This window comes from Danio rerio, chromosome 10 (assembly GCF_049306965.1).
Source record: "Danio rerio strain Tuebingen ecotype United States chromosome 10, GRCz12tu, whole genome shotgun sequence".
NCBI classification, from domain to species: domain Eukaryota; kingdom Metazoa; phylum Chordata; class Actinopteri; order Cypriniformes; family Danionidae; genus Danio; species Danio rerio.
Window position 1 is genome coordinate 6,637,532 of NC_133185.1, and position 24,223 is coordinate 6,661,754.

General features: G+C 36.9%; 1 protein-coding gene across 5 annotated transcripts in view; it reads left to right on the top strand.

The window, feature by feature from the left end:
* Nucleotides 1-24,223, top strand: part of tln1 (talin 1) — a 207,001-nt gene that overhangs the window by 36,540 nt on the left and 146,238 nt on the right. For all 5 annotated transcript variants that reach the window (XR_012385895.1, XR_012385896.1, XM_005155499.6 and 2 more), the window contains 4 exon segments: nucleotides 13,075-13,237; nucleotides 18,488-18,585; nucleotides 18,906-19,035; nucleotides 21,095-21,247. Coding sequence is in view for 3 of the 5 variants with exons in the window: in XM_005155499.6 (XP_005155556.2) it covers nucleotides 13,108-13,237; nucleotides 18,488-18,585; nucleotides 18,906-19,035; nucleotides 21,095-21,247 (511 nt within the window). In the remaining 2 variants the exon portion in view is untranslated.

The window sequence follows — 24,223 nt, forward strand, 5'->3', positions numbered from 1 at the left end:
AGCCTAAATAAAACAAATAAGACTTTCTCCAGAAGAAAAAATATTATCAGACATACTGTGAAAACTTCATTGCTCTGTTAAACATCATTTGGAAAATATTTAAAAAAGAAAAAAATGCAAAGGGGGGCTAGTGTAATTTACAAATTTAACAAACAATAAAATGACAATGATTTAGTCAAATATTGACTGATAAAGATGGTCTGTATAAATTAAATAGAGATTTTATGTTAGATTTTTACATTAAAGTGTATTCAGATTTTTGGGTTGTCTTTGGTGATCGGAATATATATTTTTAATGTTAAATCTGTATCTTGGTAGTAGGGCTGCACAATTTTGGAAATGCACATTGCAATATTTTTTTTAATTCTACGATTAGGGCTGCTGGATTCATTTAAAAAGATTGCGATGTCGATTCGATCCTACACATGATCATATTTAGCTTTTCTACAATTCAGCCAATTATATTTTCAAGGTCAAGAGAGAAGCGTAAAGGTGGTCGCACAAGTCTTCAGTGTTTTATATACGTTGCTCAGCAACATGAATGCCTCAAGTGTATTTAAAGTGTTTTACATACCTATAAGGTATAATTCACCCAATTTTTATTTATTTTATAATGTAATGAAGTATTTGCGGCTGCGATATCACATATAAGCTGACGCACTGTTTGTTTACGAGAGGACGTCAGGAGTGTCTACTTAAGTAAACAGAAACTGCATAGGCTGTGAATAACAGGTAATAAAGTTGCAAATAACGTTTAGTTTGTTGCACAAATTGATTGTTTGGTAGCTGCGTGGGAAATATAATTTAACAAGAGCACACTCGGGAGTAAAAAGTGAAACCAAAAGCTTACATCATTTAAATGATTATAGAGTTATGATTATGAAAAGCATTTCAAGTGTTGTGTATGAAAATCGCCTATCTGATTAGGGCTTTTTCCTCAATATTAAGTAACCTAAACACAGTTCAGTCTCGCATCCTCTCCTTGTAAGTTCAGACTTCACAAGTTTGATATGGAAAACAAACTCCCAAGGACACGTCGGGATAGGTGAATCTTCAAAGGGAACAGTGTACTTTATAACCTCATTCTCATCACCCTGGCTTCATTATTTCACTTAACAATAAAATAAAAACATGATTTAAGGAATTTCCTATTTTTATTTTAATATTAGCAATTTAACAGACACCAGAAATGTTGAGACGTCATGGAGCTACATATTTATATGACCGTCATCTTCACTGTTTGCATATTTATAACAAAACAGAGCCTGTAACGTTACTACCTCCTTTCATTTTTATTGAAAATACGAAACATACCCTCTTTATTGCTGAATATAAGTTTTAATAATCAATAATGGCCATTATAAAAGTATAACTTACAATAAGTTTATACATTATAGGAAATAAATGCAAACAATCTGTCAAATGTGTAGAATATGTGTACGCGGTTCATTAATATATTAACTTATGTTTGTGCTCAGCCAAAACACATTACCTAAGAACAAGTAATAGTTCAAAAGACCAAAGTCTAGGAATATGTCGTTAGATATAGACAAAAAGATTAATTAAATATCAAGTTTAGCAAATATAGTACAATTAGATCCAACGGTAGATCCTTGATGAACAGTCCGACGTGCACAGCTCTCATCACTGCAGTGCATGCCAGAGTGTGTGTGGTTGCGTGATGTGCGTTTTCAGCCGTGTAGTATGGACGGAGAGTTGTTCTGAAACGCTAGTGTGGATGCGGATGGTTTTAATTCGAAAAAGCCATTTTAAAACTAAAACGTATTAGTGTAAACCGGGGCCTGAGAGACTCTGTTGATGTGCCTCTCGTTTTATGATTGGTTACAGTCCGCATCGCTTTCTCTAAATAGCCAGTGGCCAGTTGGCTCATTTCTTGGCTATCTGTTGTGAGTGTGGACAGATCTCTTGAGCTCAGACGGCAGCTGTCAACAATTTAGAGTCAGAGGAGAGATTATCTCATATCGCACTCCAGTGAGTCTGAAGGTCTCTGCCTGTGTCTTCACACAGGTGAGAACTTGTCTTGTCTTTTGAAGATAGACTGCGTGTCATTTATGTTCAAGGGTAGTTAACTCTGTCAAGTGTCTGCTTTTGTGAACGCTGGTCAACAGCTGTTTCAGGGACACATACCTACGAGCTGCTACTTAATATCACAATTAACATTTCTTTCTTGCTTTTGTGGTCGTTCATGGAGATGGTTTCTTCGTTCAGACTGTTTCTGTTTCACTGACTGTAGCCTGTAGTACTTTTTTTTTTGACAGGTTAAGAAAACCTTACTAGCACCAGCTTTGACCTCCTGTTGGCCTAAGAAGTCTTGAAAGATGCTTGAAAGATCTGTATGCTGCGTATTTCTTCACTTGACCCTTTTTCAGCCTTCTGTTGTCCAGTTTTGCTGAGTTTTGAATTTCTGTTTTCGTGTTATCTTTGATGGTAATCGAAGGAAGGTTGCGCATATATCTACTAATGAAAGAATCCTGTGATTAGGGTTGTAACGGTATGAATTTTTCACGGTATGATAATCGTCTAAAACAATACCACGGTTTGACGGTTTCGCGGTATACGGTATGTTACAAATGTTACAAAATAATAGAACAGTGAAGCAAATTTGACTTTTTCCAAATAATATATTTTTAGTTACTATAAACAACACCACTTACAATGAACAAATAAAAATAAGAAAATAATAAATAATGTGTCAAAGTCCAAATAAAGTCCAAATAAACATGGTGCAAATCCTCAGTAAAAAATAGATATAAATATTTACTATTTTAGGTTTTATGTGCCAGCATGGATATGGTTGTCTATCGATATGGATTTGGATATGGTTGTCTGCAATGCAGACAAACAGCTGCATCTTCATTTGTGTCTTTTGAAAACAGCAAGAGCAGCAGTTCATCTTTGCTGTGTCACTGTTTTGTCATGTTTCTGTGCTGCTGTGCATGCAAAAGTACTTAGTATGAGAATTATTTCATGCAAAACTTTTTTTTTTGCGTTTTATTTAGCCGCGCATAAATGTATGCCTATCTCTCATTCCGTGTTGTTCAAAAAGCTTGGTCCACAAACAAAAGCGAAACCTATGTTTATTGGTTGTGATATAGCGAGTTTGAACCAATCTGGGCATGGAGGAGGGACAATGCATCAATGTATCATTTCTGGTTTGTCCGGAGACACAGTGACGAGCGTTTCTTTGTCAAATCAGTGTTGTCAAATGTTGATGACGTAACCGCACTGATTCCGGAGCCTCTGAAAGTCCGCGAATGTTATGTGACACAGCACTGGAAAGCTGAGATTCTCTTCTTTATGCCAATCTTTGAATTGTATGAATCGGATCAGCGGATCAAAGGTTATTAAACATTTAAGAGCAATACTTATTTTTAGCCGCGGGCGGCTGTCTCGGTCTTTAAGGGTTAAAACCGTTGATATGCAATTGTTCATGGTATGATAATCGTGCACGTTCAAATCGTGGTAAACCGTCATACCGGTATATTGTTACAACCCTACCTGTGATAGACTTTCAAACACTCTCATGTATCAGTGTAAGCACTCTGTGAAGATGGTGAAAGCATGATCATTCGATTCAATCCTGTTAAGCACATGAGCACAATGGCCAATCAGCCGTCCAAAGCAAAAATTACAGCCTCAAGTCTTTTTGAATATGATGCAGCAAGCTTGGCACACCTGTCTTTGGGAATTTTCGCCCCTTCCTCTTTGCAGCACCTCTCAAGCTCTATCAGGTTGGATGGGAAGCGATGGTGTGCAGCCATTTTCAGAACTCTTCAGAGATGTTCAATAGAATTTAGGTCTGGGCTCTGGCTGGGCCACTTAAGGACATTCACTGAGTTGTTGTGAAGCCACTCCATTGATATTTTGGTGGTGTACTTTTGGTCATTGTCCTGCTGGAATTTTTCTGTAACCTTCCCCAGCCTTGTACCTCGAGACAATCCTATCTCGGAGGTGTACAGATAATTCCTTTGTCATTAGCATTGGCTTGGTTTGTGCTTTGACATGCACTATCAACCCTGGGACCTTATATAGACCAGTGTATGCCTTTTCAAATCATGTCTCAAGAATGATCAATGGAAACAGAATGTACCTAAGCTCAATTTAAAGCTTTACGTCAAAGGATGTGAATACTTATGTACATGTGATTTTTCAGGATTTTTATTTTTAATAAATTTGCACAAATGTCAAAATATCTTTTCACGTTCTCATTATGGGGTATTGTGTGTAGAATTTTGAGGAAATAAATGAATTTTATCAATTTTGAAATAAGGCTGTAACATTAAAAAAATTTCACTGGAAAAAGTGAAGCGCTATCAATACTTTCCAGGTTCACTGTAGTGGGTCTCACACTGGACAAGAAGCACTGCATTAAATTCAATTGTCTTTTAAAATATGGAAATTTATTTTACCACTTTATTTTTTCAATGGAGTTTTTGCACTCGCATGCAACTCTCGGTGGTGGCTGCATGTGTTTAAACCGCCTTTCCTTTAGTTTTACACTTAATTAATGAAAACTGTGTTTTCATTAAGTTACATTATAGATGCTGTAAAATGAACTGTGTGAAGTCAAAACAAATGAAAATTCAACCTTTCATCAGAAGTTTATTGGTGGCAGAAAAACACGTTCAGGGTACACACTTTGCCATAGTCTGTTCTGATAAATCAGGGAAAGTCACAACTACACTGATAACTGCAATGGATAGAGGATTGTTAGCTAGATTAATATTTTGCAGACACATTCAGATCTATTGTTTTCAGTTGAAACAACAATAACAAAGTTCAGATCAGAATCCTCTTAAATTGTCATTGAGTATGGTGCCTGACCCTTTCTGTTTTGAGATGTAGGCATGGGCAGATGACCAGTCCACCTCAGGGTTGAATCATTTTAATTTTGCGCATCATCCTACTTGTGAGATGTGTTGCACAGGATGGAGCTATTTTTAGTGTTGAGTAGTCATTGTGGTTGTTATCGGTGGCTTAGTATGACAGTGGTAAAATGTTCCTCATGCTATCACTTTTCCACAGCTGTTCCTGTTATGAAATAGACAAAAATTCCAGATCTCCTGACACTTACTTTATTCTCCCAAAAAAATGAAATTCCAATATGTTAACAGATAATAAAATAGCAATGACAGATTTAAAAATACAGACAATACAGTTTAAACCAGGCGTGAACCACCCTGTTACTGCAGATCGACCTTCCTGCAGATTTCAGTTGCACCCCATATCAAACACACCTGCCTGTAATGTGTTTGTGACACCTGTCAAGTGCTGTTTAGGCTGTTTAGGTCCTAATTAATTGGTTCAGGTGTGTTTGATCAGGGTTACAGCTGAACTTTACAGGAAGTTCGATCTCCAGGAACTGGGTTGAGCACCACTGGTTTAAATAATAGTTGGCTGATTAATGAAAAAGTGGACTCTAAATGAAGTTTCACAAACTTAAATGAAAATCAAATAAACCCATTTTGCTAGACATAAGACATTTTTTAAATGTGTAATGTGTTACTCTTTAAATGGCTTGAATTAAACGAACATTTAAATTAGTCATGATTGTCTGTATGACGTTAAATAGTCAGCTGAGGTTTCACTATCAGGCCAGCTGTAGACCAGCAATGTGCATGCTATTAAAAGGGTTTAGAAAGGATGTATATGAAACGGGAACAAAAAAAGTAAAACTTCACAACCTCAATTTGTCATCGTGCTTGCTTTGCAGTTCCTTTGACTTCATGCACAAGTTCAAGCTTAATCGTGTAGATGAAGATTTTCTCTTGGTCAGAAGTCACAGTGGGTGTTGCACTTCAGTTTGTATTGTTACTGTCTCTAAATGTAAGTTGTTACAGAGTAAGTTGGGTTCTGACTAGTTGCACTGCTGTTTCACACATTATTTTCTCATGGTGTGAATATTCTCTATTATGAAGATGTTTGTAATGGCTCATTTCCACTAAGCAGTATGGGTTACCATAGTACAATAAAGTGTGTTTCAGTATTGGCAGTGGAAACTCATTTACATTGAAGCATTTAGCAGACGCTAAATATTTTTATCCTAAGCGACTTACAACCGCAAAAACAAACCTTGTAGCTGTGATTTCCTGAACGCTATTATTGGAGTTTGCAAAACTTATAATCCATTCACCGCTCACAACTCTGGAAAAGTTCAGTTCTAATGTTTGAGATTGTGGTGAGTGACAGCTTGTCAGTTTTTCCATTTTATAGGCAATAATCAGTTCAAAATATAGAAAAATTGACTTACTGATTCTCGAAATTGCAGTGATTGACAGTAGCAGGAACCATCAGTTTTGGAAAGAGTACTGACAAATCATACTTGAGTAAAAGTACCATTACTTGCCTAAAAATGTAGTGTGATTAAAAGTATCTGTTGTGAATATTACTCAAAGTATGAGTAAAAAGTAGACCTTTCAAAAGTACTCGAGTAGTGAGTATTACGCTGTAAAAAGCTGATGCATTTACGTGTAATTGGTGCATGTGTGTGTAAACGTAACATTCTGTAGGTATTGCCCAGCAGGCACACAACGTCAAAAGAGGTTAATATTAGGTTAGATTTAGGTTGTGATGTCAGTTGACCAAAATTCAATGTCTAGCCAGCATCTAAGGAAAACGTTAATTTTATGTCCAATAATGACATCAAATGATGTTGATTTTAGGTTGTTAGAAAGTGACCAATATCCAACGTCAAGCCAACATCTTTAAACCAGCGCCATATTGACAACAAATACTGCCATTAATTCGTCAGGCATGGCAGCCAAAATCCAACAATTGATAGACATCATAGTGGTAACGTCACACAACGTCAAGCTGTAACATCATTAGACGCTGATATTTGGTTGATTTTCGGTTGGACATTGGACATTGGACATTGACATCGGCCTGAGGTGGAGTGCTGATGTCAACCTGATTTTCAAACAAAATGCAATGCCCCCACGACGTTGGAGTACAACGTCAATCTGACGTCATGACGCCATTTTGGTCATCATACTGTAAACATCCATCATCTTCTCATTAGTGACATGCATCTAAACAGTCTCTGGCTCAATACATGTAAAGATTTTGGATATCTTCTTGGACATTTTTAATGCTTCCAAACAGTTTGTTGCAATTATAAAGCGCATGTGTCTTCAGGTAGTTCATTACGAGGCGATTTTACCTTCTGTGTGTGATTTGATTGGACAGGAGTCTCAAGACAGATTTTGCTAGCCTCCATAGACAATAAAAATAAAGTAGCGACTGCAGGTTGAAGGAAAATAATGGAATAAAAGTACCAATACTGCATTAAAAACGTACTTAAGGGAAAGTAAAAGTTCACATTTATTAAACTACTTAGTAAACTACAATTTCTGAGAAAAACTACTGTTACAGTAATTTGAGTATTGATAATTAGTTACTTTACACCACTGGGAACTATTAATGCCAGAACGCCACTTGCCATTACGCAGTGTTGCAGTGTTTCATACAATATTCATTGTGGACATCAAAACATTTTGAGAACTGATTAAATGATAAACAGTTACTTGTGTCATTATTATGGAAACTAATACAGTAAGTGAATGCAAGGGGACTTTAAATGCTCAATAGTTTACCATCTTTAATATTTACGGCTATATCAAATGCAACTACTCTGACCACATCTCTAGAACTGCTTGTTCGTGCAGATTCGCACACTCCAACATCCGAAAGATCCGACCCTTCCTATCTGAACATGCAGCTCAACTCCTTGTTCAAGCTCCTGTTCTCTCTAGACTGGACTATTGCAACTCTACTAGCCGGGCTCCCAGCTAACTCTATCAAACCTCTTCAGATGCTTTAGAATGCAGCAGCACGAGTGGTCTTAAATGAACCTAAAAGAGCACATGTCACTCCGCTACTCATTCGTTTGCACTGGCTGTCAGTTGCTGCTCGCATCAAATTCAAAGCTCTGATGTTTGCTTACATCATTTTGCGACTAAAAACGTAACTATTTAGTCTACACTTTCCTTACTAATATGCAATTCCCTCTCTGGCTCCTCCACTAACTACAAAAAAAAAAGAACAAAATTAAATAAAAATTTCCTATTTTTTGCTTCTTACACTTTCTTTACATACCTGAAACTTGCCTACAGCACTTATTCATTGTTGCTCTTATAGTTGTGTAAATTGCTTCCTTGTCCTCATTTGTTAGTCGCTTTGGATAAAAGCGTCTGGTAAATGACTAAATGTAAATGTAACTAGTATCAAATGCATTTAAATAAAACGGATACTTACAAAATGCATACAGCTCCACCCTTTTTCTCACTATCTCTCTCTTACACACACACGCACGTACAGTACACACAGATGGGTTCTCCATTAATAGCTGTTCCTCGTTTAGCTGTTTCATTTCCTTCAGTCCAGACACATGCTTGTTGTTCCTGAAATTCAAATGCGAAACTAGTTTTAACTGCATATAATATTCAGTTTTATTAAATTACAATAGTCAATAAATCTCCAATGAACACAATGCAAATCATATTATTTTGTCATATTTGAAGCTCAATAGTTTAACAGAGACACAGTTATTATTGTTAATTGCAAATGTTCAAAGCTACTGTATATGATCAGAGAAAATGCTTGAAGTGACCAGGTGTAAACAGGCTCTTCCAGACAAGTTTATTTGAGCTGATTGGAGATGAAATCTTCAGGATTGGAGACAACAGTGCGAGATTAATCAGTTAATAAAATAACAATTTGTTATTCTCTAGTGTGAATAGATCCTTGTCACCGTTAACATTTTTCGTTCAGACTTGTTCACACTGTTCTGATGTTCATCTGCTACTATGGAAACCAATATAATAGGTGCGTTTCCACCACCTACTGGACTGGAGTGTGAAGCATTGAAGGCCTGGCATGAAGAGACCAATGGCATACACCACCCATTTTTCTTCTCGCTATGGGCAAATCAGATGCCTGCCCAGCCACTCTCACTGTCTGGAACGCTGCGAACATCTGAGCACAATGATGCAAACTGTGAAACATCCCAGTCTTGGCATGTGATTTTGCACTGGAGAAATCTGTTTCATACACCCAACTAAATCCTAAATCATTCGCTTTGCGTTCCTTTTTAAAAGTCTAACAACTGAGATATTGCTTTTGTGCAAGCAGAGTATTCAAGAATCTGTCAAACGCTTACTACTAGAGGCGCAGAAAGTTCTCGTCATCCTCATGGTCAAGTTGTTTTTTACACAACCCATCCATGTTTTGAACATCTTTAGTGGCTTTATGTTGTGATCCCAGAATTCAATTGTTTCCTTGTAAGACCTTGTGTTTGGTGGGAGTGTTACTCTGGGCTATGAAGGGAATGCTGGAAATATGTGAGGAAGTGCGCTTCTCAGCTCCTCCCCCAACACACACACACACACACACACACACACACACATGGCTAGAATCGTGCAGTTGGAATGTTTCCAGTCTCCTCCCCAGAGAGAAGACCGTGTTCTGATATCCCAGTGAGAACACACACACTTTACCCTCCTCAGGAATGTGCCTCTACTCTCGGTGTGTGTGTGTGGACAGCTTATAAACACAGCTGACCTCAACACTGCCTCACCGCACTGTCGTTCTGAGTAGATTTGTGACACTGACAGTGACTGACAGTGTCATTAGGTCAACTTTACAGGAAGCTACTACATGCAATCCGATAATGGTGATCTGATAAGGTGTCATATCCAGGAATACAAGCCTTAAAACCGAGATGTATTATGTGATGTACTGTGCCAGTCAGTCAGTCCGAGACAGCTCTCGCTGCAGCCTGCAGCTTAATGAAGTACTTAACCAAGTCCACTATGTAATGGACGATCGCCTACACCCCCTTATCCTAACCTCTCCCTATCCTAACCCAACCGTCAACATAGCATTGACATTACCTTAGTGGGCGGTACAATGTCCACTATGTAGTGGACCTGGTTCAGTGTATCATCATGGTTACAGACTGCAGCAAGGTCAGTCCCTCAAGGAAATTATGGGAACTTTTTACATTGATTAAAGTTACATCATTTGTGGTTGCTTTTCTCATAAAATGTAAATATTTATCAGGGGTCACCAATCTTGTTCCTGGAGGTCCGGTGCCCTGCAGGGTTTAGCTCCAACTTGCCTCAACACACCTGCTTGGGTGTTTCAAGTATACCTAGTAAGACCTTGATTAGCCTTGATTATTGTTCAGGTGTGTTTAATTAGGGTTGGAGCTAAAATCTGCTGGGCACCGGACTTCCAGAAACAAGTTTGATGACCCTTGGTTTACATGCTACACTTTTAAGTTATTTCCCCTAAAATCTGATCACCCAACTCATGGATGGTGGAGGCCACTTTTAAAGCAGCAGAATATTTCTGTAACCTTCCCCAGCCTTGTGCTTTGAAAGACAATCCTATCTCCGAGGTCTACAGACAATTCCTTTGTCTTCATGCTTGGTTTGTGCTTTGACATGCACTGTCAATCCTTATATAGACAAGGATACGCCTTTTCAAATCATGTCCAATCAACTGAATTTACCCCAGTTGAACTCCGATGAAGCTGCTGAAAGATCTCAAGAATGATCAGTGGAAACAGAATGTACCTGACCTCAATTTAGAGCTTCACGACAAAGGCTGTGAAAACTTACGTACATGTGATTTTTCAGGCTTTTTTATTTTTAATACATTTGCAACAATTTCAAAAAATCTTGTCAAATTTTCATTATGGGGTATTGCGTTTATAATTTTGAGGATATAAATGAATTTAATCCATTTTGGAATAAAGCTGTAACACAAAATATGTGGAAAAAGTGAAGCGCTATCAATGCTTTCGGGATGCACTGTTGGCCTAGAAAAGATTTTGGAAAGTGACTAATAGTATAAAAGATTTTGGAAAGTGACTATAAGTGACTTATAGCTGGAATTATTTATTTTTGCACTTAATAAAGCAGGCATGCACAGGTCCTGAAATTTGGAATGTGCTTTCATTTGAGTTTGGTTTTAAGTTGATTATGGGCCCATTAACTGTTTCTTCCTGGCAACACAAGAAGTACTTCCTTCTCTGTCTTAACTTCCTTCACACATACAGATGAGAAAGACTCTAATATGCATTTAAATACTTCATTAACAGACAACGATACTTCAATAACAACATTAACAATTGTTTAGTTCCATACACATGGTGGAAAATATTTGTACAGCTGTCACTACTTTTTATAAAGTTAATGTGGTTCTCACTCCCATAAAAGGCCAAACTTTGTGTGTAGAGCTAGAGCAGTAAACTGTGAACTGACAAACCAAATTTATAGCTGCAATGTCAACATGGCCTAAATCTTCAGAATCTGTGTGGACATGTTACACTTGATCACATGACTTGCATCACTAAGATAAATAAAGGGGCAGGCATACAAACCCAAACATAAGTAATAACCACACATTTATGAAACACCTGCCATATGATGCAATATGAAACATAATGTAATTCATAAAATGAAATCTGCTGATTTTTCTGACAAAGCCTTTGGGAAATGAGAAAATATTTGTACTAAATAAATAACTGACACCAAAGAGGACCAGATTGTTAAAAATAATAATTACAAAAATAGTATAATAGTAAAAATTTAGTAAACAATTTTATTTTTTTGCCAAAGATTGTGATATTATTGCTCATATCATAATTTTTTTTCTTTCTGCCAACATTCCTCCACTTCGCTGAGGTGTTTTCCCATAGCAGGGGATTTTTCTTCTTCTGGGAATGTACAACGACAGATGTGTAATTGACAAACGCATCATAATTTATATTAACAGTTAACTGTTTAAGTTTAAAAGCAGATTTCATCTTTTAAAAAACATTTCCTTGAAAAAGTGTGTCTTTTTGAATAGATAACACATTCAGAAGCAAAGATAAGAAAACTGTGTTCTCTGGTTTAGTTTGTGTATTGTGGTCTGGTTTGTGTGCTATTGTCATTTTTGTTCTTGATTTACGAACAAGTTTTCTTGCAAACAAAGCAGAAAATGAGTGTATTTACATTAAAGAATGATCGTCTGATCAGCCTGTCTTTGCCCTATTTTAAAAAGTCTTAAGCAAAAGTAAAAAAATACTTGGTTCCTTTTTTTCTGATAAAAGCAGAGCTTCTAAAAGGGGAACTAACTTCTATTTGTGCTTCTTTCACATACATACTAATTGTGCACAAGTTCGCATTAAAAAAATCTTACAAAAGTGGTTGAATCTTAAGTTAGGGATAAAGTACATCCAGGAGGTTGTTATCACAGAATAAAGCCCAAGAATCGGCAGCCTGATGTGAAGCGTAGGGCTGTTGTATAAGACTTAAGGGGTTTATTTATCGAAAATGACCTTCTGGATGTACTTTATCCTGCTTATTACTTGGCTAGTTGTCACAAAACATAAAAATTAAACACAAAACATTGTTTTGAGTTGTAATAGTTTGTCTTTAATTAAATTCAAAGCTGATAGAAATGAACAGCTGATGGAGTATACACTAACCTGTGCATTATTCACTCACAAGATGGTGCAAAACAAAGCTTTAGTTCACAAACAGAACCGAAACTGTCTGAATTAACGTAGACTAACCTATGTATTATTTACTAGATGGTACCAAATAGTCAAAACAGTGACATGACAGACAAGCAGAAAGATTTGGGTTTGAATGTTTTCACTGACAGTAAAGGTGATTTGAAGTTCCTGGATGCGTTATTTAGTGGTTGTTACCTTGGGATAACATATCTTGCAACACAAAAAATTACTTTTGCTATTTGTTCAAACTACTTATTTAAAATAAGTTGAAACAACACATTTATTAAGGTTTCATGTTCAATACAATTAAGTTAACTTAATAAAGTTTTGTTGTGACAACATGAAAAAATTGCGTTGAACTCAGCATTTTTTTGCAGTGAATGTTGCAACTGACCAATCAGAATCTATTTTTTAAACACTTGTGTCATACGTAACGTAAACTTCACTACAAGTGGCTCCGCCTGTACTTTGTAACCAAACTTCAGTGATGCTTTTTAAAGTGAACATTGGAAATTTCTAACATCCTCATGTTTGTTTTGCAGGAGTAGCAGTGGCACAGTCCCGTATTGTCAGTCATGGTGGCGCTGTCGCTGAAGATCGGGGTGGGGAATGTGGTGAAGACGATGCAGTTTGAGCCCTCCACAGTGGTGTACGACGCCTGTCGAATCATCAGGGAGAGAGTTCCAGAAGCACAACTCGGCCAGCGTGAGTCCATCAGCAGTATACTCAGAACCCTGTCTTATCTGATGCGTTCTGAAGTAAACAGACTGTTGACCAGAGTGATGACAATAGTCATTATGAACCAAGAGTGTTACTGATATTGAAAAGTGGTCAAATTTAAAGTGCAGAACAAAACATTGCTTTTTTTTTTTTGTAATTACAATATAATTTTGCATCTATTTAGTTAAAATTCTTGCTTTTCAATTATTTGTGCAGTGTGTTTGTGTGCTGGCATACCTTTAGGCCTATCGTGGATTAATTAAACGGATAGTTTACCCCAAAAAATAAAAGTTTACTCACTATCAAGTGGATTCAAAGTAAGGTCCCACAATACTGGGAAAATACGTCATTGCAATAATATTTTTTTCGATATAATCTTTTCCTAAATAATGCTATTTAATTAGACATGTTTTTTCATTTGTCTTTGTAATGATGTTAAAATAAACAGGCAATAGATATTTTTCTGATATCATTAATTCTAATTCAGACAAAAAAACTGTGTCAAGGTGCAAACATTCATTCATTCTTTCATTCATTCGTTTTCATTTCGGCTTAGTCCCTTTATTAAGCAGGGGTCGCTGCAGCAGAATAAACCGCCAACTTATCCAGCATATGTTTTATGCAGTGGATGCCCAGCTGCAACCCATCAATGGGAATCACCTATACATTCCATTCACATACACTACGGCCAATTCAGCTCCCCCAACTCACCTGTAACACATGTCTTTGGACTTGTGGGGGAAACCGGAGCACCCAGAGGAAACCCACGTGAACGAGGGAAGAACATGTAAACTCTTCACAGAAATGCCAACTGACCCACCTGAGGCTCGAACCAGCGACCTTGCTGTGAGGCGAGAGCGCTACCCACTGTGTGGGTAACAAAGTTTGGTGAACACTGCTTTAGTGTTACCTCGGCTTTCATTTGGGGGGCCAGACCCCCCTTATGTTTGGAAAAAAGCAAAGCTAAAAATAAGATTCAAATATTCCAATGATAAACTAATTAGGAATTTACTATATAATTTATAATTTAATATAATTTTTTTGTTATCTTAGTTTAATTGTTTCTCTTATTCTAATCTCAAGTCTGTGACAGTGTCTGCAATAATTGTTGCACTTAAATTTTTTATTATTATTATTATTATTATTAGGGGTTTTACACCTTTTTTATTATTGAGATAGGATAGTGGAGGACAGACTGGAAAGTATTTGGAGCAGAGAGAGGGGAAGGGTCAGCGTAGGACCTCGAGCTGGGTATCGAACTCGGGTCGCTGTTAGCACCATGGTGCTAAATGTCAGCGCACTTAACCACTTGGCCATTGGTACCGACTGATTGTTACACTTGATCAGATCAGTGTTGTAATTTGATTATCAATTTGCTGTTTAACGTTTTGTATGCCATTTTTTTAAATAAACACTTTCATTGTAATTTCTAGCAACACTAGTTAAATGATCTTATTTGGGTAAAATCCCAGCATTTTTTTTTTCTGAATTTGATTAGCCTTTTAAGCATTTGTTCCACTTAAATTCTATTCCATGCAAAGATTGAAGAAAGAAAAAAATACCAGAGAAGCCAAAAAATACCTCAGAAATCAAGCATAAATCTAGTTTGTGGTATAATGGGCCTGTATCAGGGTGCGGCTGAGTCTCAGCTGTTATGTAATAGTCCTCAGAACTGTTCAACATACTTGTCTTAGTCATTCGTCTCTTTGTTGGCTACTCTCATCCAAACTCCACAGATTATGTGGAATGCGTAGCAGTCTTAACTAGCTTGTCAGTCAGTGTACCCGCAGTACTTTGGTAGACACCAGCTAATCCCTGAGAGAAAAAAGCTCCAGTTCTTTTTTTGGAATCACCATTTTAAAATCATAGTCATTGTTGCTATTTACAGAGCAGTAATTTGGGTCCAATTTTAAATGATAAAACATCTTAATTTCATTCACCCAATCGCATAAGGAAAAAAGTCAAAAGTTTCTCCTGCTTGTTATTGGTCACTTTTTGGCAGCAGTAGCTGTTTTGAATTTGGAATGTGTAATTTACACATGGCTCAACACTTTTTGTTTTTCTTTCTTCAGATCAAGTCAGGAAAGTGTCCCTCTCACACAATAATAAGAAAATTGTATTGCTTTTGTGATTTTTGTTGTGTTTTGTTGTAATAAAACAGGCTAGGCTCACTCTATAAGAGTTTAAGCCTGATTTATAAGGCAAACATTACCTGCAGAGACATCAGTAGCTACAGTATGTTTGCGTTAAAAGATGAAATTAGATTTATGTCGAATACTGGAATATCACATTAAACATTCACGAATAAAGCGGCATTTACATTCGATGAGTCAAATAAGTGGTACAGGACGGTTCGCTACGGGTCACCTTTATCAGGTTTGTGTCTCCATTGCTAAAAGGTTACCAATAGTACCCTTTTGGAAGACATTGTGTCCAACCAAAGTTGCAGTCGACATCATTCTCTCTTGAAGTTCACTGAAGAAGCACTTCTTACTAAACAAATGCTTTATATACAGTAAAACTTATGTATAAATGAATGTTTATTACTAACCTTTCAATGAACAGGATTTGATTATAGCTACAGATCAATGATAGTGTGAAATAGCCTACTGTAACGTCTGCTATTATATAAAAATAAATAAATAAAACATTTGTAAACGCATAAAGATCTACATAGTCTCTGAAATGTTACCTATTACTAATGAAAAATACCCAAAACAAACATTTAGGCCCTATTTGGGTTCATAAACGATACGAAACGTGTATATATAGTCAGCACAAACCTCACATCTGTATTCTTTACCTGCACATGTAACGTTAATATCTTTAAAACAGTATTCATAACAGTCCAAAAGGCAATAATAATAATCAGACATTGCAGTTTGTTCATGTTTTAGGTACTGAAAGAATCATGTGCTCATTTGTTTTTTCAGGCTTCTCCTCCGCTTTACTCTCGCGTTTGTCAGTTTCTGAAAGGATGTAAGATTTCGCACTTAGATTTTGTAATAATCACGTCCACATTATTATCATGATCTAAAGTTCGATCTTGCAAATATAGACACGTGGCGAAATGTCTTGGGTGTGTATGTAAAAATGGCGTTTCCTTTGTTTTCATTCTCCTGGCTTGTGCACTGGCTAGTGTCTTATCTCTGTAAACCAATAGCGTTCAGCTGCGCATCTAGCTCCGCCTTTTGGTACCGCTCTGTTGTGCTAGGTACCCTTTGGATGAAAAAGTGGTCTACTCTTGACAGTGTAAATGGACATAAAAGCATACTGACACGTACTGTACCACTCATTGGAAATAGGCCAAAAGAGAACAAAGTTGTCACTTCCTAATAAAATGGCGGCAAATATTAAAAATTTAAAATTATATTGCATGCTGTAGGAAAAGCCACTGTGGACCTTTTGTTTTATATAATAAATTACATGCACCTCAGAAGATTAAAAATCAATGAACACGCTGTGACTTTTTGAGTTGTGAGACGCTCTTTGAGAGTGCACACGCTTGAGACGGTTTTAGAGGTAATAATACTAAACCACTTTGATGACAGTCTTTAGAATGACCAAAACAACATTTCAGATGTGGTTAGGAAGCTGGATTGTCCATTGCATTGCACATGGTCAATTAAAGAGCCCCTATTTTGCATTAAAAAGGTCATATTTTGGTTTTAGGGGTCTCCAACAACATGCTGATATGCTGATAGTGTGAAGCTAATCTGCGCTGATTGGACCGATGACCAAGTCTTTTGCGATTTGCCAACTGCGTTCAGCACGAGACAGACAGAAATGCCCACCACAGCTACAGTATAAATTAGCCGAAAGTATGTGAGAGCCCAATGCAGGAATGCAATAAAGCAATGCAGTTAAACACAAGCATATTAGTCTACTCTTAACCCTAACCCCAAGTAATAACAACAACACTCATTCAGTATTAATCCACACAGTGGCAAAAGCTAGACTATTTTAAAAAATTGACCGTGCCGAGCATGTGAGGAACAGCTGATGGTGGCCATAGCAAAGGCAAACAGCAGAGGATCGCCAGTTCAGAAACACACTTAAAATCGGTAAAGGATGAAGCACGCGTCACGTTATTAACATGGTTTTGGACGCGATATGAGAACAGCCCCATACAGATTTAACCGAAGAGATACAGTACAAAGCACTAACCTTCAATAACTACGTGATTACAAGCCATGCAGGGTGATTACAACTTATAACACGCGTTTAAACACTTTTTATTTTTGTTTTTACATTTTAATGACACTTACATGTTTTGATCTGGAGGAAGAAGAAACTGGTCCCTTTATACTGTAAAAGTTACTGACAAAGTCCTTGTCAAAGTCTGACAAAGTCCCATAATCTCTGCTGCTCCTTTAATAGCAAACGGCCGGCGAATCCCGTATTGCAGCGTAGATTATTGTATCAAAAATCTGAAAAACGACAGGAACAAACACAGCACTAGGTTGGCTATACTGTGGCATTGTTGTGAATATGAACTTTAGCCATTTATTTCCCGCAGCCGAATCTTCATCTATTAGTGATCGTCATCTTCGCGTCATGATCAGTTCTGTGATCCCCCGCACCTCTGCTAATGTCTGAAGTCACGTTTTACCAGAACTGGAACTACATAATTGGTGATGTACCGTATCGTCATCGATGCGTTCAAACAAAAGATCCAAACCCAACTCGATTCGTTTATTCGACTCCGAGTTAAATATTTAGCTAAAGAATCAATAGTTTTAAACACAGAGCACTTTCAGATTTAAACCTCAGCTGGATGTTTTCATTTACTACTGTGTTGCACACTGCATGGAGGGTCATTTTCTAAAACCCATAATTGGGGCTCTTTAAAACAAAATCACATGACTTTTTTTGCGCATGTTGAATTTTATTCAGTAAATGTGTTTCCATCGTAGTTTCTGCATTTTTTTATTATCGCAGTTGTGCGCAAATGTTTATTTCTGTTAACATCTATAGTGTAAACCCTGCATTAAAAGAGAAATCGGTTACCTTGCAGCTTACACTTTTAAATGCAAACATGTGTTCTGTTTGAATGGCCTATAAAAACAGTGAGATGCCTGTACACCATAGTTCTGGCATGCATCTTGAATGGACTACATTAGGAATTAGGATGTTTTGTAAAGCCAGAAGGTCATGGAAGAGATGTGGAGTGCACACTTTGGTATTGCTTTATCAGGTTGTAATATCTCTGCTAACTCTTCTGTCATCTTGCAGCCAGTGACTATGGCCTGTTCCTGTCAGACGATGATCCAAAGAAGGGCATTTGGCTGGAAGCAGGCAAAGCCCTGGATTACTACATGCTTCGAAACGGGGTAAGTGTAGTATTTCATCTTTGAGTGCAAAATCAATAAAATGTTTTCTTGTCCCGTAATCACAAGAGTGGACATATCATGGGAATTGCTTCTCTAGTTTCATCAGGATTGGCTTAAGTAGACTGAGAATTGTTAAATGGGTTTGTAATATTAGAAAGCAGTGCATACATGTATACGCAATTGTAACTGGAAATGACTTGTCAGAATAGATGTTAATGTAATGAGATATTCTTTAAAAGCCCTTATCTTAGAGAGATGTATTACATTTGTAGTCTATGGTATGGTGGGTTCATGTATATCATGTAATCACATTTTATTAGGATACTCTGGAGTACAAAAAGAAACAGAGACCCCTGAAGATTCGCATGTTGGATGGAACGGTCAAAACAGTTATGGTGGATGACTCAAAAATCGTCAGTGACATGCTAATGACCATCTGTGCCAGAATAGGTAAGTTACTGTCCGTATGAAAAACCAGTACTGAAAATGGGTGATTTGTATTCATTTTTAAGGCTAGGGTTTTCTTGGTTTTTACTATACATAGAAAATGTGTCTCTAACCAAGTGTTTTTTTTTAATGCTGTACCACAGGGTTTAGTTATTGGACCACTGCTTGTATCTGTAATATTAATATAAATGTTAAACAGCTCTCACCAAGTCTTCTTATGACTGGGATACCACAGGGTTCAGTTCTTGGACCACTGCTTTTTTCTCTAATATTTATGTAAATGTAAAACCGGTCTCACCAAGTTTTCTCATGACTGGGGTACCTCAAGAGTTCAGTTTTTGGACCAATTGTTTTGTCTGTAATATTTATATAAATTTAAAACTGGTCTCACCAAGTTTTTTCATGACTGGGGGTGCCTCAGAGTTCAGTTCTTGGACCACTGCTTTTATCTGTAATATTTATATGAATCTAAAAGGGTTCTCACCAAATCTTCTCGTGACTGGGATACCTCATGGTTCAGTCTTTGGACCATTTATTTTGTCTGTAATATTTGTATAATTGTAAAACTGGTCTCACCAAGTCTTCTCAAGACTGGGGTACCTCAGGGTTCAGTTCTTGGACCACAGCTTTTGTCTCTAATATTTATGTAAATGTAAAACCGGTCTCACCAAGTCTTCTCATGACTGGGGTACCTCAAGAGTTCAGTTTTTGGACCATTTATTTTGTCTGTAATATTTATATAAATAAAAAAAGTGGTCTCACCAAGTCTTTTCATGTCTGGGGGTACCCCAAAGTTGAGTTCTTGGACCACTGCTTTTGTCTGTAGTATTTATATAAATCTAAAAGGGATCTCACCAAATCTTTTCGTGACTGGGGTACCTCAGGTTTCAGTCTTTGGACGATTTATTTTGTCTGTAATATTTGTATAATTGTAAAACTGGTCTTACAAAGTCCTCTTATGACTGAGGTACCACAGGATTCAGTTCTTGGACCACTGCTTTTGTCTATAATATTTTTATAAATCTAAAATGGCTCTCACCAAATCTTCTCATGACTGGGGTACCACAGGGTTTAGTTCATGGAACACTTCCTTTATCTCTAATATTTATATATATGTAAAAGGACTCTGACCAAGTCTTCTCATGACTGGGGTACCTCAGGGTTCAGTTCTTGGACCATTGTTTTTATCTGTAATATTTATATAAATCCAAAAGGGCTTTTACCAAGTCTTCTCATGGCTGGGGTACCACAGGGTTCAGTCCTTGGATTATTTATTTTGTCTGTAATATTTTTATAAATGTAAAACCGATTTCACCAAGTCCTCTTGTTACTAGGGTACCACAGTGTTCAGTTCTTGGACCATTTATTTTGTCTATAATATTTATATAAATATAAAATCAGTCTCACAAAGTCTTTTCATGACTGGAGGTACCACAGGTTCAGTTCTTGGACTTCTGCTTTTGTCTGTAATATTTATATAAATGTAAAACGGTCTTACCAAGTCCTCTCTTGACTGAGGTACCTCAGGGTTTAGTTCTTGGACCACTGCTTTTATCTGTAATATTTTTACAAATCTAAAAGGGCTCTCACAAAATCTTCTCATGACTGAGGTACCCCAGGGTTCAGTACTTGGACTATTTATTTTGTCTCCAATATTTCTTTAATAGTAAATCGGTCTCACTAAATCTTCTTGTGACTGGGGTACCACAGGGTTCAGTATTTTAGCCACCGCTTTTGTCTGTAATACTTATATAAGTGTAAAACCAGTCTCACCAAGTCTTCCTACAGTATGACAGGGGTACCACAAGGTTCAGTTTTTGGAGCACTGCTTTTGTCCGTAACATATATATAAATGTAAAACATCTCTCACCAAGTCTTCTTATGACTGGGGTACCACAGGGTTAAACTCTGGGACCACTGCTTTTGTCTGCAATATTTATATAAATGTAAATATTGCACAGGATAGTGATCGATTGCGGCTTTTCAAAAAAATATCTATGTGTTTAAATTAAGTATTATGTGAGAAAATAAAAGAGAAAGTAAAACATTTCTGATTTTCTAGGCATCACAAATTATGATGAGTACTCACTGGTGCGTGACGTGGGAGAGGAAAAGAAGGAAGAGACCACAGGAACACTGAAGAGAGACAAGACCCTCCTGAGAGATGACAAAAAAATGGAGAAACTCAAACAGAAACTTCACACAGATGACGAGCGTATGTCTCAATACATATATTGTTTGCTATTTTAGCAGGTCATCAATACAGTACATACTGTATATTCCTAATGTATTCACATACCTAGCAAATATTTGAGCACAAAACACTTCATCATTAGGCTGGCTTGTGTAGCAAGCCAGACTACTGTTATCCTATTAAACTTATTATTAGGCTGGCTTGTGTAGCAAGCCAGACTACTGTTATCCTATTAAACTTATTATTAGGCTGGCTTGTGTAGCAAGCCAGACTACTGTTATCCTATTAAACTTATTATTATTTTTATTAATATTATTATTCTTCTTCTGAGACTAAAAATTAAACTCTATCTCCACCTAGACCTTTCAAGCTATGACCATCAAACTCGGGTCAGACCTCCGAACTATTCTGACTCGAGTTGCTATATCTATTCCGACTGATCCGACTTTCGGTTTCCCGAAAAACGTCCCGGGACCGTCGGAAAAATCCCATAGACGTAACATTGGATCAAACTTTGTGACCTCATAACTCCGCATCAGAATGTCACACAGACTTCTAACTGGGCTCATTTAACTCAGACTATCAAACTGCCAATGACTGATCACCTTTAAACTTTCTAGCCACGCCCTAGCAACCACTTTTGGACCCTAGAAACCGTCCCATAGACTTCCATTGCAAAAGACTCTCATTGACTTTACATGGGATCAAACTTTGTGAGCTCATAACTCTGCATCAGACTGTCCTACAGACTAATGGCTGAGCTTATTTAACTCAGTCTAGCCAGCAGCCAATTACTGATGGCCTTTTAACTTTCTAGCCACACCCTAACAACCAGATACTGCACCCTAGCAACTGTCCCATAGACTGCCATTAAAGAGGTTCAGACTGATATTGTCATGCTGCAGTGTGATAGAGACATGGGGGTTGTTTTTAACTGTTCATACTGGCAAGAAGCTTTGATACATAATCAGTCTAAGCTGTCAATCAACTCCATAGCAACAAAACAGACTAACCTAGCAACGATATAACAACAGCTATATCTCAGCATCAGAACATCGTAGAGAAGCGGGGGTTGGCTTGTTTGAATCAGGCTCGCACACTATCTATCTATCTATCTATCTATCTATCTATCTATCTATCTATCTATCTATCTATCTATCTATCTATCTATCTATCTATCTACGTCTATCTATCTATCTATCTATCTATCTATCTATCTATCTATCTATCTATATCTATTTATCTACCTCTATCTATCTATCTATGTATCTATCTTTCTATCTATCTATCTATCTATCTATCTATCTATCTATCTATCTATCTATCTATCTATCTATCTATCTATCTATCTATCTATCTATCTATCTATCTATCTATCTACCTATCTATCTAGCTACCTCTATCAATCTATCTATCTGTCTATCTATCTATCTATCTATCTATCTATCTATCTATCTATCTATCTATCTATCTATCTATCTATCTATCTATCTATCTATCTATCTATCTATCTATCTATCTATCTATCCATCATGCTAACAACATGCTAATTCATGCTAGAATCATGCTAGTTACATGCTAATTCATGCTAGAGTCATGCTAGTTACATGCTAATTCATGCTAGAATCATGCTAGTCACATGCCAATTCATGCTAGAATCATGCTAACAACATGCTAATTCATGCTACAATCATGCTAGTAACATGCTAATTCATGTTAGAATCATGCTAACAACATGCTAATTCATGCTAGAGTCATGCTAGTAACATGCTAATTCATGCTAGAATCATGCTAGTCACAATCTAATTCATGCTAGAATCATGCTAAAAACATGCTAATTCATGCTAGAATCATGCTAGTAACATGCTAATTCATGCTAGAATCATGCTAACAACATGCTAATTCATGCTAGAATCATGCTAGTAACATGCTAATTCTTGTTAGAATCATGCTAACAACATGCTAATTCATGCTAGACGCATGCTAGTAACATGCAAATTCATGCTAGAATCATGCTAACAACATGCTAATTCATGCTAGAATCATGCTAGTAACATGCTAATTCTTGTTAGAATCATGCTAACAACATGCTAATTCATGCTAGACTCATGCTAGTAACATGCAAATTCATGCTAGAATCATGCTAACAACATGCTAATTCATGCTAGAATCATGCTAACAACATGCTAATTCTTGTTAGAATCATGCTAACAACATGCTAATTCGTGCTAGAATCATGCTAGTAACATGCTAATTTATGCTAGAATCATGCTAGTAACATGCTAATTCATGCTAGAATCATGCTAACAACATGCTAATTCATGCTAGAATCGTGTTAATTTATGCTAAAATTATGCTAGTAACATGCTAATTCATGTTAAAATCATGCTAGGTACATGCTAATTCATGCTAGAATCATGCTAACAACATGCTAATTCATGCTAGAATCATGCTAACAACATGCTAATTCATGCTAGAATCATGCTAGTAACATGCTAATTCATACTAAAATCATGCTAACAACATGCTAATTCATGCTAAAATCATGCTAGTAACATGCTAATTCATGCTAGAATCATGCTAACAACATGCTATTTCACGTTAAAATCATGCTAATAACATGCTAATCTATCTATCTATCTATCTATCTATCTATCTATCTATCTATCTATCTATCTATCTTTTCATACTTTTAAAAACTGTTTAAACTAAATAAACTATTACCGTCAGGCTTTCACAAGCCAGCCTCAAAGTTTGTTCTCAAACTTTAAGAATCTAGTTATATTTATTATTCTTCTTCTGAGACTAAAAATTAAACTCTATCTCGTCCTAGGCCTTTCAAGCTATGACCATCAAACTCGGGTCAGACCTCCGAACTATTCTGACTCGAGTTGCTATATCCTTTCCGACTGATCCGACTTTCGGTTTCCCGAAAAACGTCCCGGGACCATCGGAAAAATCCCATAGACGTAACATTGGATCAAACTTTGTGACCTA